Here is a 13,210-nt window from a genome sequence, read left to right as displayed (position 1 = left end):
CCAGGCTCCCCTTTCCCTGGGATTCTCCAGGCAAGAACACTGGAGTGGGTTGCCATTTCCTTCTCCAATGCAGGAAAGTGAAAAGTGAAAGTGAAGTCACTCAGTTGTGTCTGACTCTTAGAGACCCCATGGACTGCAGCCTACCAGGCTCCTCCGTCCATGGGATTTTCCAGGCAAGAACACTGGAGTGGGGTGCCACTGCCTTCTCTGATCCAAGAGCCTACATTTCCCCAATTTCCCTTCAGTACAAACACAGTTGAGTAGATATGCTGTGTGTGTCTTCTGGGAAAGCTTCTTACAGGAAACTGACTCAACTGAGCAGGGCTAACCCCACTCCCAGGCTTCCCTGGTGGCTCAGAGCTGAAGAATCCGCCTGTGACACAGGAGATATGGGTTTGACCCCCGAATTGGGGAAGATCACCTAGAAAAGGAAACGGCAACCCACTTCAGTATTCTTGCCTGCGAAATCCCCTGGACAAAGAGGAGCCTGGTGGGCTACAGTCCATGGAGTTGAGAAGAGATGACTTAGCGACTAAACAGGTAAGGAACAAGTAATGGGTCAGGTGCTTTTCTAGGGGAGGAAGAAATGGAAGTGGACAGATGATGCCCCGTGCCCTCCTCACCTGTCCCCAGGTCCTCACCTGCTCTCAGCAGACTCCTCCATTGACCCTTAACTGGATCTCCTGCTTCCCCTCCCATCCTGCCCACAGTTGCCAGAGACAACCCCTAAAATGCACTTGAAGAATTGATGCTTTTGAACTGTGGTGCTGGAGAAAACTTTTGAGAGTCCCTTGGACTGCAAGGAGGTCCAACCAGTCCATCCTAAAGGAGATCAGTCCTGAGTGTTCATTGGAAGGACTGATGCTGAAGCTGAAACTCCAATACTTTTGCTGAAGAATCTGCCTTCTTCCACTGTGAAGAGCTGACTCATTGGAAAAGACCCTGATGCTGGGAAAGACTGAGGGTAGGAGAAGGGGACGACAGAGGATGAAATGGTTAGATAGCATCACTGACTCGATGGACATGAGTTTGGGTAAACTCTGGGAGTTGGCAATGGACAGGGAGGCCTGGTGTGCTGCAGTCCATGGGGTCGCAAAGAGTCAGACATGACTGAGTGACTGAACTGAACTGAACTGACCAGAAACACCCCGCCTTGGCTCCCCCTCAATCCACTGTGCTGCAATCTGGCACAGGAGGCCATCCAGGGCCATCACCACCGCCCCTGCCCAGGCTTCTGCTCCAGCACCTCCTTGTCCCCTCCCCACCCTGGTTCCTGCCTGCCTCTGCACCTCCGCACACACTGTTCCTCCCACCTGCCTTGGAAGGGTAACTAGTCACCTGCCGCCTCCTCGCAAAGCCCTTCCTTCCCTTCCATACCCCACAGCAGCTGAGCATTCAATCTCACTGAAATGAAAACTGGGTTGGGTTGCCCTCCTGTTTCCAACCTTTCCATGCTTCCCACTGTGAAAGATAAAGCGCCCACGGGCCCGGCCCCGCCCCCTCATCTCAGCTCCCTGGATGGACCTTCTCCCGCCTGCCTTGGGGCCTGACACCTAGTGCCTGCTGCCTGCTCCTCTCCTCCCCACACCTCAGCTCACCCCACCTGCTCCTTGTCGGGGCCTTCCTGACTATCCCCCAAATGAAGCTCCTCCCTTCCATAGCACCCCATCCTCATACCCCAATTTGTGACCTTCCAGTTACTGTGTGACAGTCTTGTCTTGTTCTCCTCAGAGGCCCGGGGGAGTCTGGCCACACCTTAGAATCATCCAGAAGCTTTTAACAAGTATCTGAACAAGGCCTCAGCCAAGACCAATGAAAAGCAGAGAGGTCTGGGTGCGGCCCTGCTAGGCACTCAGACAGGCCCAGTTGACAGGCCAACAGGTCTGTGGGTGTCTTCTGCCCACAGACCTTGGGTTGTTTCTTGGTCTTCTCCACTGGCTTCCCACATGATCAGAACTAAACATTTTTGTCAAGAGCTTACAATCACCACTGGAACTAGATGGAGATGAGGCAATGAAGGAGAGAGAGGGAGAAGGTAAAAGAGGAAAAGAGAGGGAATGGGATGCAGAAAGGGAGACCAATTCAAAGATGCGAGAACCAGCAAGAGAGGAGCAGAAGGAAGGAGGAGGGAACAGATGAAAGGGAGGTGGAGGGAGGTGTCGAAGGCCACCACCATTCTGCTCTTCATTTCTATTTGAATTTTGTTCTAATACCCACGTTGACTTTGACTCAGTTCTACAAATACTTTCTGAGTCCCTCCTATGTGGCTGGCCTGGTTCTGGGGCAGGGACACAGCCATGGGGAACACACACAGACCTCTGCCTTGAGGAGGAGACCCAGGGGAGGACTCCTGAGAAGATGATGCCATACCCATTTCATGTCACAAGTGATGAAATCAATTCTCAGAGAGGGACAGTGACTTGCCCAAGGTTACACAGCACACACAATGGGAAAAGAGGACCAGAATTCAGGTCTCCGAACTTGATTTGGGTCTTCTCTCCGCCTTCCTGCCCCTCCCTGCTCAGTCTTGTCAGCCCTCCCTACTTTTCAACACTCTCAGGAGCATTTGCCTGTAACTTTATGTGGTTTTAGTTTTAACCTGCCAATATTTTGAAAAAAGAAAACAAGGAATACAGTGACATCTAGGCACAAATATTATAAATGTGTTAGACTATATCCCTCTGGGCTTTTCCCCCCCTTTTCTATGCATAGATATTTAAATTCCTCCATAAGTCTGTTTCTACAAAATGTTGACTTTTGCTTTGTGCATTTATCATGGGATGGTATCAGAAAACCATTTCCACAACTTTTGTAATTTCTACAACCTCTTCTGCAAAGCAGATATAATAAGGGTCACCTTATTATAATCTCTGATGTAAGGAATGCCTTCACTTACCAAATCAGGTCCTTCTGATCAGACATTGGGGTTGTTTCCAATTTTTACCAACTATAAACAGTGTTGAGGTCCTTTTAATATTTAACAAATATTCAGAATCTTGAGGTTTTGCTCATTTGTATTTGTTTTACAAGTAATGGAACTGACCTTTATTGTAAGACCACTGGCCATCTGTATTACCTTTTATGTGACTTTTGCTTAGGTTTTTATTTTTGACATTACGGACACTATTTTAAAGCCTTTGCTCTCTATGGGAGTGAGTGACAAGTGTGTGACACGCACTTCTGCACAGATGCAAGCTCTGAGCAAGGAGAGGCTGCCTAGACTTGAAGGAACAATGATAAATTCTCATACCTGCAACCAAGGGTGCTCTATTCACACTGCTGGGGCTGAGAAGCTGACTGGAGTGTCCACTTTCCCTGAAGCCGCTGCCACCTGGAGTGAGGGGGGTGTTGGGATCTCAGCTCTGGGATGACAGCCTGACACTGACAGAATAAGAGAGTGACTTTTAATCTCTGTACAAGCCAACGTGTTACCCTCCAGGCCAGGCAACAGCCCTTGAGCTGTCCCCTGTGGCAGCAATCATCATGTCTGCTTCCCTACAAGCCTTTGAAGAGCAGGCTCACCTCTCCAGCCCCTCATGTCCTGCATGGTGCTTGGCACATGAATGGTGTCTGGTGCATACTTGCTAAAAGCATTCAGACACATCTGCAGATGAGCCTTGCTCATCTTGCAAACCGGGCTTCCCTGGTGGCTCAGTGATAAAGAATCTGCCTGATATGCAGGAGATCACCTGCAATGCAAGAGACACGGGTTCAATCCCTGGGTCAGGAAGATTCCCTGGAGAAGGAAATGGCAACCCACTCCAGTATTCTTGCCTGGAAATCCCATGGACAGAGGAGCGTGGCACACTGCAGTCCATGGGATCGTAGAGTGACACGACTTAGCAACTAAACCACCAACATCTGGCAAGCCAGAGTCCTTTTAAATTTTCTTTCCCCTGGGATCCTGAGTAAACTCTCCCTCCCCAAATTCCTCCCCAGGTCTGGACTTTGTCCTTGAAATGACTGTTTCTTCAGGGAGCTGGGTTCCAAGCAATTTGCTCTAGAAACTGTATACTCTGTGATCCTAGGTAAGGCAAGTGTCTCCTCTGTGGGGTTGGGGACAAGGACACTGACCCCTACCTGGCAACCTCCCAGCTTTGAGGAGATCCTGTTTGGGAAAGTGTTTTGTAAATATGAAGCAAATAAAATATCCTCTCATAAAGATCATCCTCACCATAATTCACACCATGACGCCCAAAGTCTTCAGATGTAAGTAACCAATTGGGAGGAGGGTCCTGGGTGGAGGTACCCTAATAATTTGTAATAATTTTCTCTATGACACCCACTTTCCAGGGGCTAGACCGCCCTCTGGTTTTCCACTTTCTATACCTCACTTCAGCATTGCCATCTTGGGGTGGTCCCTTTGGCCAGAAGCTTCTATTTGCCTTGGGCATGGAGCAAATATCTCCTTTGGGTCATCTATTCACTGAGTCACTTGCTCTCACTTGCTCTCACAGCCTCTGTCTGGGGGCTGGGATTTAGGGCTGAATGGTACCCAGCTGGTGATGATGAGGAAGGCACAGTTGTGGGAAGGTGGGCTTCCGAGTCTGGCACAGTGAGAATTAGGGCCCCCAGGGGCGGGTCATGTCATGATGGGAACACCAAGGCCAGAGTGAGATGACGTAAAATCAGGAAAGTCTTCCTGGAGGAAGTGGCATTCTCACCAAATGTAGAGAAAGAAGCAGGAGTTTACTGAGAGGCCAAGGGCAGCAGGTGGTGGAAGCCTTTAGACCCAGGGAAGGTGAGCAGGCTGGAGGAGCAGAGCCCAAGGTGGCTGGGCCAGGCTGGAGGAAGTGTTGTGCAGTGAGGCTGAGGACTGGGTTGGAGAAGCAGGGCCCTGAATGCCGTGGTTAGGAAGTGGAGCTGGAGCCCCAGCCGATGGAGCTGCTGGGGGCTCGTGAAAGGAGATCATTTGGGGGTTACACCATTACCCAGAGAAAGGCATTGAAGACCTGCTGTGGCTCTTAACCCCTTTGGGTCTAACCCTTTTGGAAATGCAGTCAGCCTTTGGGAATGCATACAAGCATGCAATGATCTCAGAACTCCAAGTGCAATTCCATACATGCACAGCTCCGGGCAAGGGGCAGACCAAGACCCTGAAGGACACACTCTCTGGCTTTACAGTGTGGTTATCAATACGTTGTAGCATTTCAACTTTAAAATTGCAGGCACTGCTCCTCCATGAGCTGGTGACTGGCTGGCACTTCAAAACGCCCAGCGCCCCCTCTGGAGCATTTCTTCCTCTCCAGGTGGCCCTTTCTGACTCCAAGATTCGCAGAGTTGGGGCTGTCAGTGCCTTCTGAAAGGAGGACAGCCTGGAAGACTGTGACATACCCCGCGGCCCTAGGTGCATTCCCCTCCCAAACACCAAGGTCCCCAACAGCGACCCACAGACTGTCAGGCCCCTCCCCCTTCCTCTGTTGGCACCCTCTTGCCTTAGGCGGTCTTGTCATCCTATTTGGGCAGCGGTCTTGTCTTACTTCCCAGCCCCAGTACCGAGTTCACCACGTCATGTGGAGTGGACATCTGTTAAACGCTGACTGACCCATGGACCAGTAGTTACTGGAGGAGCAGAGTGTGGCACCCACCAGCGCATCCATCTGCCAGGGTGCAAATCCTTCCCCATCACTTAGTATCTGTGGGAACCCTGGGACTCTCCATACCTCCACTTCCTCATCTGTAAAATGGGGATAAGAGAGCACCTCCCTTGAAGGTCGCTGAGGGACAAAAGGAGTGGACAACAGATACAGAGCACCAGAGATGGCATCTGGTGCAAAGATTCCCTAATAAATACAGGGATCATTTGGTACCCACACAAAGCTGGTGAAGAAGCGCACGAAGGAACCAGAACTGACAGTTCTGCCAGTCATGGGGCCTCTGTAACAATGCATCCAGTAAGTTGCACTGGACGTGTCCTCCAGTGTCCTCCCCAAACTTCCTAAGTTGATGTCCTAACCCCCAGGACCTCAGAACATGACCTAATTTAGAAATGCAGTCCTTGCAGACACAGTTAATTAGGGTGGGGTCATTAGGGCGGGCCTTAATCTGCTGTGACCAGTGTCCTTATAAAAAGAGGACATTTGAACACAGACACATATAGAAGGAAGACGACGAGACACAGGGGGAAGACGGTCAAGGAGAGAGGCCTGGAACTGACCCTCCCTCACAAGTCTCAGAAGAAATGACCCTGCAGATGCCGTGATCTCGGACTTCCAGGCTCCAGGACTGTTGTTGAGGTCTGTGGTCCTTTGCCAGGGCACTGCAGGAAACCCTTATAGCACTTACCTCTCTATTTGACCAATAGGGAAATCGAGGCATAAAATTAAATGACGTGCAAGGTTCCCGGGGCTCCCAGAGGGCAGGGCCAGGCTCTGGATCCTCCAGGTTGGGGGACTAGGCCCTGCCTGTCTCCATCTGGGAGAACTGCTAATGTCTGGAACAAGAAGCTGATCATCCAGGTGCCAGGCCCCCTCGGAGGGACCATCAGAAGGGGATGGAAGCTCTCCTCTTGGAAGCGAGAACAAGCCACACGAGAAACACACAAACCATGATGAAACAGACACCGACAGCCAAAGTAAGCCCTTGCCTATAACACTCTCCTAGACAAGCTGCTAGATTGCTAAAAGCCAGAATCAGTGGCTGTCCCATGACATTTTATACTGAAATGGTCCCCGACTTTTGTTCCATGTTTAAAGGGCTCTTGCATTCGTGCTCCAATGGGCTCTTCACTCTGACACACTTAGAAGGCAGAGAGCGCTGCTAGCCCTTCGCCCAGCAGAATCCACAGGGGTTAAAGGCCCCAAGTTCACAGGGTCAGAGATGGCCGGGAACCTAGAGCATCTGAGCCGCAGGCTGAAAGGGGCCTGGACCCACCCGTGGGGCCCCAATGATAAGAGACTCAGACAGTCTGTGGTCCTTTCTCCCTCTCTCCTTGCACTTGATAAATATCTACCAAGCTCCTTCCCATGTCAAGTGCTGTGCTGGAGCTGGGGTTGTGGCAGAAAACAGAGAGGACCCGAAGGATTCTGTGTGTGGGTAGAAGGAAGCAGGGAGGAAAGGAAGGCTGGTGAGAAAGAAGGTGGGGTGGCGATGGGGGCGCACGGGGCACCTCACATGGAGTGGGGGTTGGGTTCTTGCATTTGCACAACCACAGAGGGTGACATGAGTCCAGGTATGTTTCCATGGGCTGTTACCATGCCAACCTCCCTGCCCAGGGCGGTCTTTCAGGATGACTATGGAAGCAGCCTGAGGACCCTGCCTTCAGCAGCTCACCCTGCGGTTCACGGGCACTTGCTCCAGAGAAGCTGGGCCTGGCGCCAAGGATAGTGCATCATCTGGGCCTTCAGCCCAGGTCCCAGGAGGACAGAGGAGGAAACACTACCTGAAGGAGGCCAAGGAGGAGGAGGAGGCGAGGCCGGAGTCATCGCTGGCCGCGTGACAGCACGGTTGTGAGCTGAATTGTGTCGCCTAAAAGTCAAGTTCAAGTCCGAACTGCCCCCCCACCCCCGCCAGCACCTGTGACCTCATTTGGTAACAGGGTCTCTGCAGATGCCCTAATGACCTCCCTACTAAGGGTGAGGTCATCCTGGAGCAGGCCGGGCCTCGCCCACCCCACCTGCCCCTGCAGACTGACCTCCGGCCTCTGAAACCAGGCAGAGGTTCTCAGCCCTTTGGCCGAGAGAACCACACCTGGGGACAGCCCTGCCCGGAAAGCCACCACAGTGCTCTCCGTCTCCCTCGGCCCATGGGCTGCTGTGATGGGGGAGCTGGTGATCACAGGCCCTGCCCACTCCAGGGCCTTGTCAGCCTGAGTTTGCATCAGCATCTCCCGCAGATCGGAGGAGATAAATCGCAGTCACATTTAACCGACTCCAGGGCTTCCCAGGGAGAAGGCGATGGCACCCCACTCCAGTACTCTTGCCTAGGAAATCCCATGGACGGAGGAGCCTGCTAGGCTGCAGTCCATGGGGTCTTGAAGAGTCGGACACGACTGAGCGGCTTCACTTTCACTTTCCACTTTTCACTTTCCTGCATTGGAGAGGAAATGGCAACCCACTCCAGTGTTCTTGCCTGGAGAATCCCAGGGACGGGGGAGCCTGGTGGGCTGCCGTCTGTGGGGTCGCACAGAGTCAGACATGACTGAAGTGACTTAGCAGCAGCAGCAGCAGGGCTTCCCAGATGGCGCCCGTGGTAAAGAACCCGCCTGCCAGTGCAGGAAACGTAAGAGATGCAGGTTTGATCCATAGGTCGGGAAGATCCCCTGAAGAAGGAACTGGCAACTGACTCCATTATTCTTGCCTGGAGAATCCCATGAGCAGAGAGGCCTGGCAGCCTACAGTCCATGGGATTGCAAAGAGTCAGACACGACTGAAGCGACTTTGCATGCAGTGAAGCCTAAGCTCTTGGGACAAACAAAAAGACAAGAAAGAGGAAACCATGATGTAAGCAGTGTGAGTGATTCCATCCAATCTTTGCTGGATGAGACAAGGCCATGAAGATGTGATGGTGAAGATGACGATGGTGACGGTGACAATGATGCGACAATCTAAATCCTACCGGGTACCAGGCTCTGTGCCAGGGCCTTCCCAGCACTTTCTCATTGCATCCTCACAATCACACTAGAAGCAGGTCTCAGTATCGTTCCCATTTCACAGTTGAGAACACTGAGTCACAGAAAGGCTTAGTAACCTGCTGGACTTTATCACCACTGGTAAGAGAGAGAGCTGAACTGCTCTGTCCACTTGGGGTCCCACCTGACACTTAAAGCACGAGCCTCGCACCCCAGTGCATGTGGTTCCCACGTTTAAGGATCAGCATTTTCTATTTCACAGGCCCCTGCTCCCTCTGCTACTCATCTGATAATGGGCCAGCTTCTCCCAATGCTAGAGGCAAAAATGGCTGGGGACCACGCTTGATGGGCAATTCAGGGAATTTTTGAGAGACTTTTGACTGGGCACCACAACCTCCAGCAAAGTCTTGAGAGCATGAGCCCCTCGAGAGATGTAGTTCTCCAGTTTCTTGAGATTTTTCAATGATAAGGCCTGAAACATCTAAAAAGTCACAGATGTGTGTCAACAAGGGGCTTATAACTCATGGCACCCAAACTACTGAATGCAGCCACTGACGCTGCACCAAACTGCTCAGGATCCAACTCTGGCCCCAGGGTCCCAAGGTAAGGACAGCATCTTGGAGTCACCGCCCTGATCTGGCCGGTGTCCCCTTGCTGGCCCTGATTCTTTGGAGACCCTCCTGGGTCTCAGTTTCTCCATCTAGTCAGTGGAATTGCACCTGGCTTGCAAGGCTGCTCTAAAGATTAAATGAGAGAACGTAAAACGTACAAAATATTTACTCATCACTAAAACATTTAGGTATTCAGCCTTTCCCTTAGATAAAAGAGAAAGTAGCAGGGCAGAGATTGGGAGAATAAAGGATGTAAACTAACAGCTTAAATTAAAGTCTTACATTTAGCAACATTACAGAAAGGATTCTAAAGGAGAATTTTAATCTCTACACCATTTATTTTCTGAAATTACAACAAGGTGCCAATATCAAAGGTACACTGTTTTCCTTTTATCTGATTAACTTAACGGAGGAAGAACGAACAGGACACGCAGAGGTGACACTGGCAGGATGAAGTACGAAAAAGAGAAACTGTGAGCACAGACAAACTCATTACTAAAACCATCTAGGCAGGATACATGTCATGATCTTGAGGAAACTCAAGTTCCAGTTAATTTGAAATAGACTGTCCAGGCCGGAAGATAAATGTGATTTTTTTTTTTTTCCAATGAGCCACCTTCTTTGGGCTAAGGTGGCTTCCTGATTTTTCCTTAAATGCAAATCGAACCACTGGGATCTTGATCTCTTGGAGGGAGCTGAATTAACTCTCCCTTTACAGGGAAGCAGCCTCTTGCGGGAGAAACAGAGCACCCTGGACTCACATGTAGCGTGGATCAAATTCCAGTTCTGCCTCTTCTGAGCTGTGTGACAACAGGCCGGTGCACTGCCTCTCTGAGCCTCAGCCTCCTCTGTGGAGTGCGGACATTAATAGTACCTGCTTCACAGATTTATGAACATTAAATGATGCCTTTGAAAACACCGCAAGGTGCCAAGCACATGGCAGGAGTATTATTAAACACACATTTTGCTCTTCTAATCAGTTAGATGATAACATAAATGTCCAGCCTGCCCTTGGCTCCAGAGCTTAAGAAACTTAATCAGGGTCACACAGCTAGTAAACAGGAGAACTAGAAAGGGGCCCAACCCTGCATATTCTCTCCTGCACCAACCTTGGGGGTCTCCTGTGTGCTGCTGCTGGGGCTGCGGCTACGGAACCCATCTGACCTGGACCTGCCCTCGACGGGCTCACAGTCTAAACAAGCAGAGATGAAGATGCATATACAGGACCACCAGGCTGGGAACCATGGTCACCTTCGGAGCTGTGAGGGAGGTGGGAAAGGCTGACTGCTTTCCCAGGGAGAGGGTGGACTGGGGAGGCAGGAGCACAGGACAGTTACTTCACACTACACGTGGAAGAGAGCACCTGGGGCCTGGCACAGGCGGGGACCCATGAACTGTCGGATGAATGGACGTACAGGAGACAGATGATGAAGGATGAAAGGTAGCTGGTTGGCTCCCTGGAGAGTGTTGGATGCAGAGATAGAACAACGAGGTGGTCCGGTGAATAAGATGATGGAGGGTGAGTAGAAGAGAGCATGGATGGGTGAACAAGAGATAGGGTGAGTGGATGGAAAGGCGGATGGGTGGCTGAGCAGGCGGACAGATGATGGGGAGGTTGCTGGACTGGTGAACGGGTGAGTGAAGTTGTATGGGTGGACCGGTGACACCAGGTGGGTAGATGGGTGGATGGAATGAAGGAGGGATAGATGGGGATGGTGGTTTGGAGGGGTGAATGAAGAGGAAGACTGGGGAATGAAGGAGTCCATGACTTGACTAAGTGGCTGGGCGAGAAAGTTAAGAGGAAAGTAGAAAATCACTCGCACCCTGGGTTGTGGTCACTTACCAGGCTACGGGGACCAGTGGGGGCCTTGCTGAGTGCTCTCTCCCCGGGCGCCTGGGCTCCCAGTTCCCCCCGCAGGCTCTCGTTGTGCTGGGTGAGCTCCTCCACCTGGGCCTGCAGACCGATCTCCGACAGCTTCAGCCCATAGATACAGCAGCGCAGCTCTTCCAGCTGCTCGCGGAGCCGCCGCTCGGTGGCGCGCTGCTCCCGCAGCCGGCGGGCCGCCTGGTCCCGCTCGCGCTCGCCGCGCTCGGCCCTGGCCCGCAGCGCGCGCAGCTCCGCAGCCCCTTCGGGGGCGCCCCGGAGGTCGCCCGGGCCGGAGAATCGGGGGCCGCCGGAGTTCGGGGTGTCCAGCTCGGCCAGCAGGAGGCCGGCGGCGCGACAGAGGCGCCGCACGTCCAGCTCCAGCCGCTGCACCTGCGCCCGCAGGATGCGCTCCTGCTCGCGCACCAGGCGCAGCTGGCGCCGCTGGATCCGCCTGCCGCGCTCCAGCGCCGAAGCCTGCCGCCCCAGCGCCGCGTCCTTGCGCCGCAGCCGCTCCCGCAGCCGCCGCAGCCGCCACCGCTGCCGCTGGGCCGCGCGCTCGTTCTCTCGAACCTACGGGTTGGCGGTGGAGGAGGGCGTCAGGAAGGCGGCCCGGGGTCTCACCGAGCCTGTCCTTATTTGAAACTTCGATATTTTGTTGTTCAGCGTGCCTTTTCTTTTCGCATTAGTTTTTGCATTAAAATATTGCTTCGAATAGTATTTATCTCAATGACGGTTACTGGCGCCCTCTTAAATGTTGCCCAGGACTCAAGTGCCTTCCTTCAGGTCCTCTTGAGCTCCAAGGACAGGGACTCAGGGAAACTTGGTCAGGATGGGGACGGGCTGGTGCACACACAGTGGTTCCAACACGGAGTACCCCCACACCAGTTTGAAAAGAGCTGCCACCTGGAACCCCCTGAGTGTCGCTTCTTCCACGCCAGAACCTCCCAGACTTCTCCGTTGCTCAGTGCCTAAAAGGACCCTGCCTGGTCCAGTAAGGGTCAGCTGAAAACCGTGACTTCTGGCTGAGACAAGATCAACAGTGTCACAGCAGCCATTCCTTACTGTGAATACAACCCTGAGCTACTGAGAAATGACCTGCTGAATGTCAATCGGCTAAAAGTCACTGATCCACCACGTGTTTGTCTCAAGGATTTTTGTTTCTGCATGGCTCCCTGCCTATCCGAGAACACACCTCCCTGTTCTTAAATCTTGACCTCCCAGACCCATGGGCTGTACTCTGGACCAGGGTGACCCACTCACTGCAAAAAACAACAGGGTCCTGGCCTAATAGTCACAATTAATTTATGCACATGGGTAGACTTGCCTTCCTGTTAAGATCTGTTTCAACTGTTAGTACCTGCACATATATTTCTTAAGAGCTTGCAGAAGACAAAACAAAGAAGAGCAAACGAGAAACAGGAAACCTGAGAACAGCTTGGCAGGCTTTACTTTCAGGGGAAATTGGGGCAGAAGAAACTGGAGTTAGATTCCCTGCGAGGGCTGCCTGATGGTGCGAATCCTATAGTCAGTGATGCTTAGAGCCCAGAGCTCCGTTACCTAGAGGGGTCTACCTCGATCACCTTTGGGAGTGACCACAGGTCGCCACAGAAATGAGGCGTCTTTGTATGCAAATAGTTACAGCAAATATAGTCAACAGTGGGGCAAATTGTCATTTGGCAGATATTAGGTACAAAGGGCAGAGTTCACACACTCCTGCAAACTTGCTCTGAAATGCAGACAGCTCCAGGCAGAGGGGGAGGGTTACATCTGGGCTGGGCTGAAGCTGGGCCGAGTGGTCTCCGAGGGGGCCCTGAGCCAGCCCCCTCACCACTGTGAACGTCTGCCCTTCACCTGGAAACAGTGTTTTGTGACAGGACGTTCCCAGGAGCATCTTGGTGACAGGAGAACAGAATGCAAGGCGTGCGGCCACAGAGCTGCAGGTCCTGCAGTGTCTGGAGCTCACTCCCAGCATTTCTCTGGCTTGTCACCCTCACTTCTGTCTCCCCATCAGAGTATGAACCTCTGGTGATTGCAGAGCTTTGCATATGTTTTTCAAATTTATTTTACTTTTTTGGCCACACCACGAGGCATGAAGGAATCTTATTTCCCCGACTAGGGATTGAACTCATGCCCCCTGCAATGAAAGCACAGATTCTTAACCAC

The 13,210-nt window shown here is 52.2% G+C and overlaps 1 protein-coding gene across 1 annotated transcript in view; it reads right to left on the bottom strand.

Annotated features, from left to right (window-relative positions):
* C6H4orf50 (chromosome 6 C4orf50 homolog) overlaps nt 1-13,210 on the bottom strand; it is a 142,832-nt gene that overhangs the window by 112,685 nt on the left and 16,937 nt on the right. Inside the window, exon 4 of the mRNA XM_061419244.1 lies at nt 11,024-11,617. Within this exon, the coding sequence (XP_061275228.1) occupies nt 11,024-11,617 (594 nt within the window). The remainder of the gene's footprint in view (nt 1-11,023; nt 11,618-13,210) is intronic.

Source organism: Bos javanicus, chromosome 6 (assembly GCF_032452875.1).
Source record: "Bos javanicus breed banteng chromosome 6, ARS-OSU_banteng_1.0, whole genome shotgun sequence".
Lineage (NCBI taxonomy): Eukaryota > Metazoa > Chordata > Mammalia > Artiodactyla > Bovidae > Bos > Bos javanicus.
Note: the sequence above shows the minus strand (reverse complement) of the source record. Positions and strands in the feature narration are given on the sequence as shown.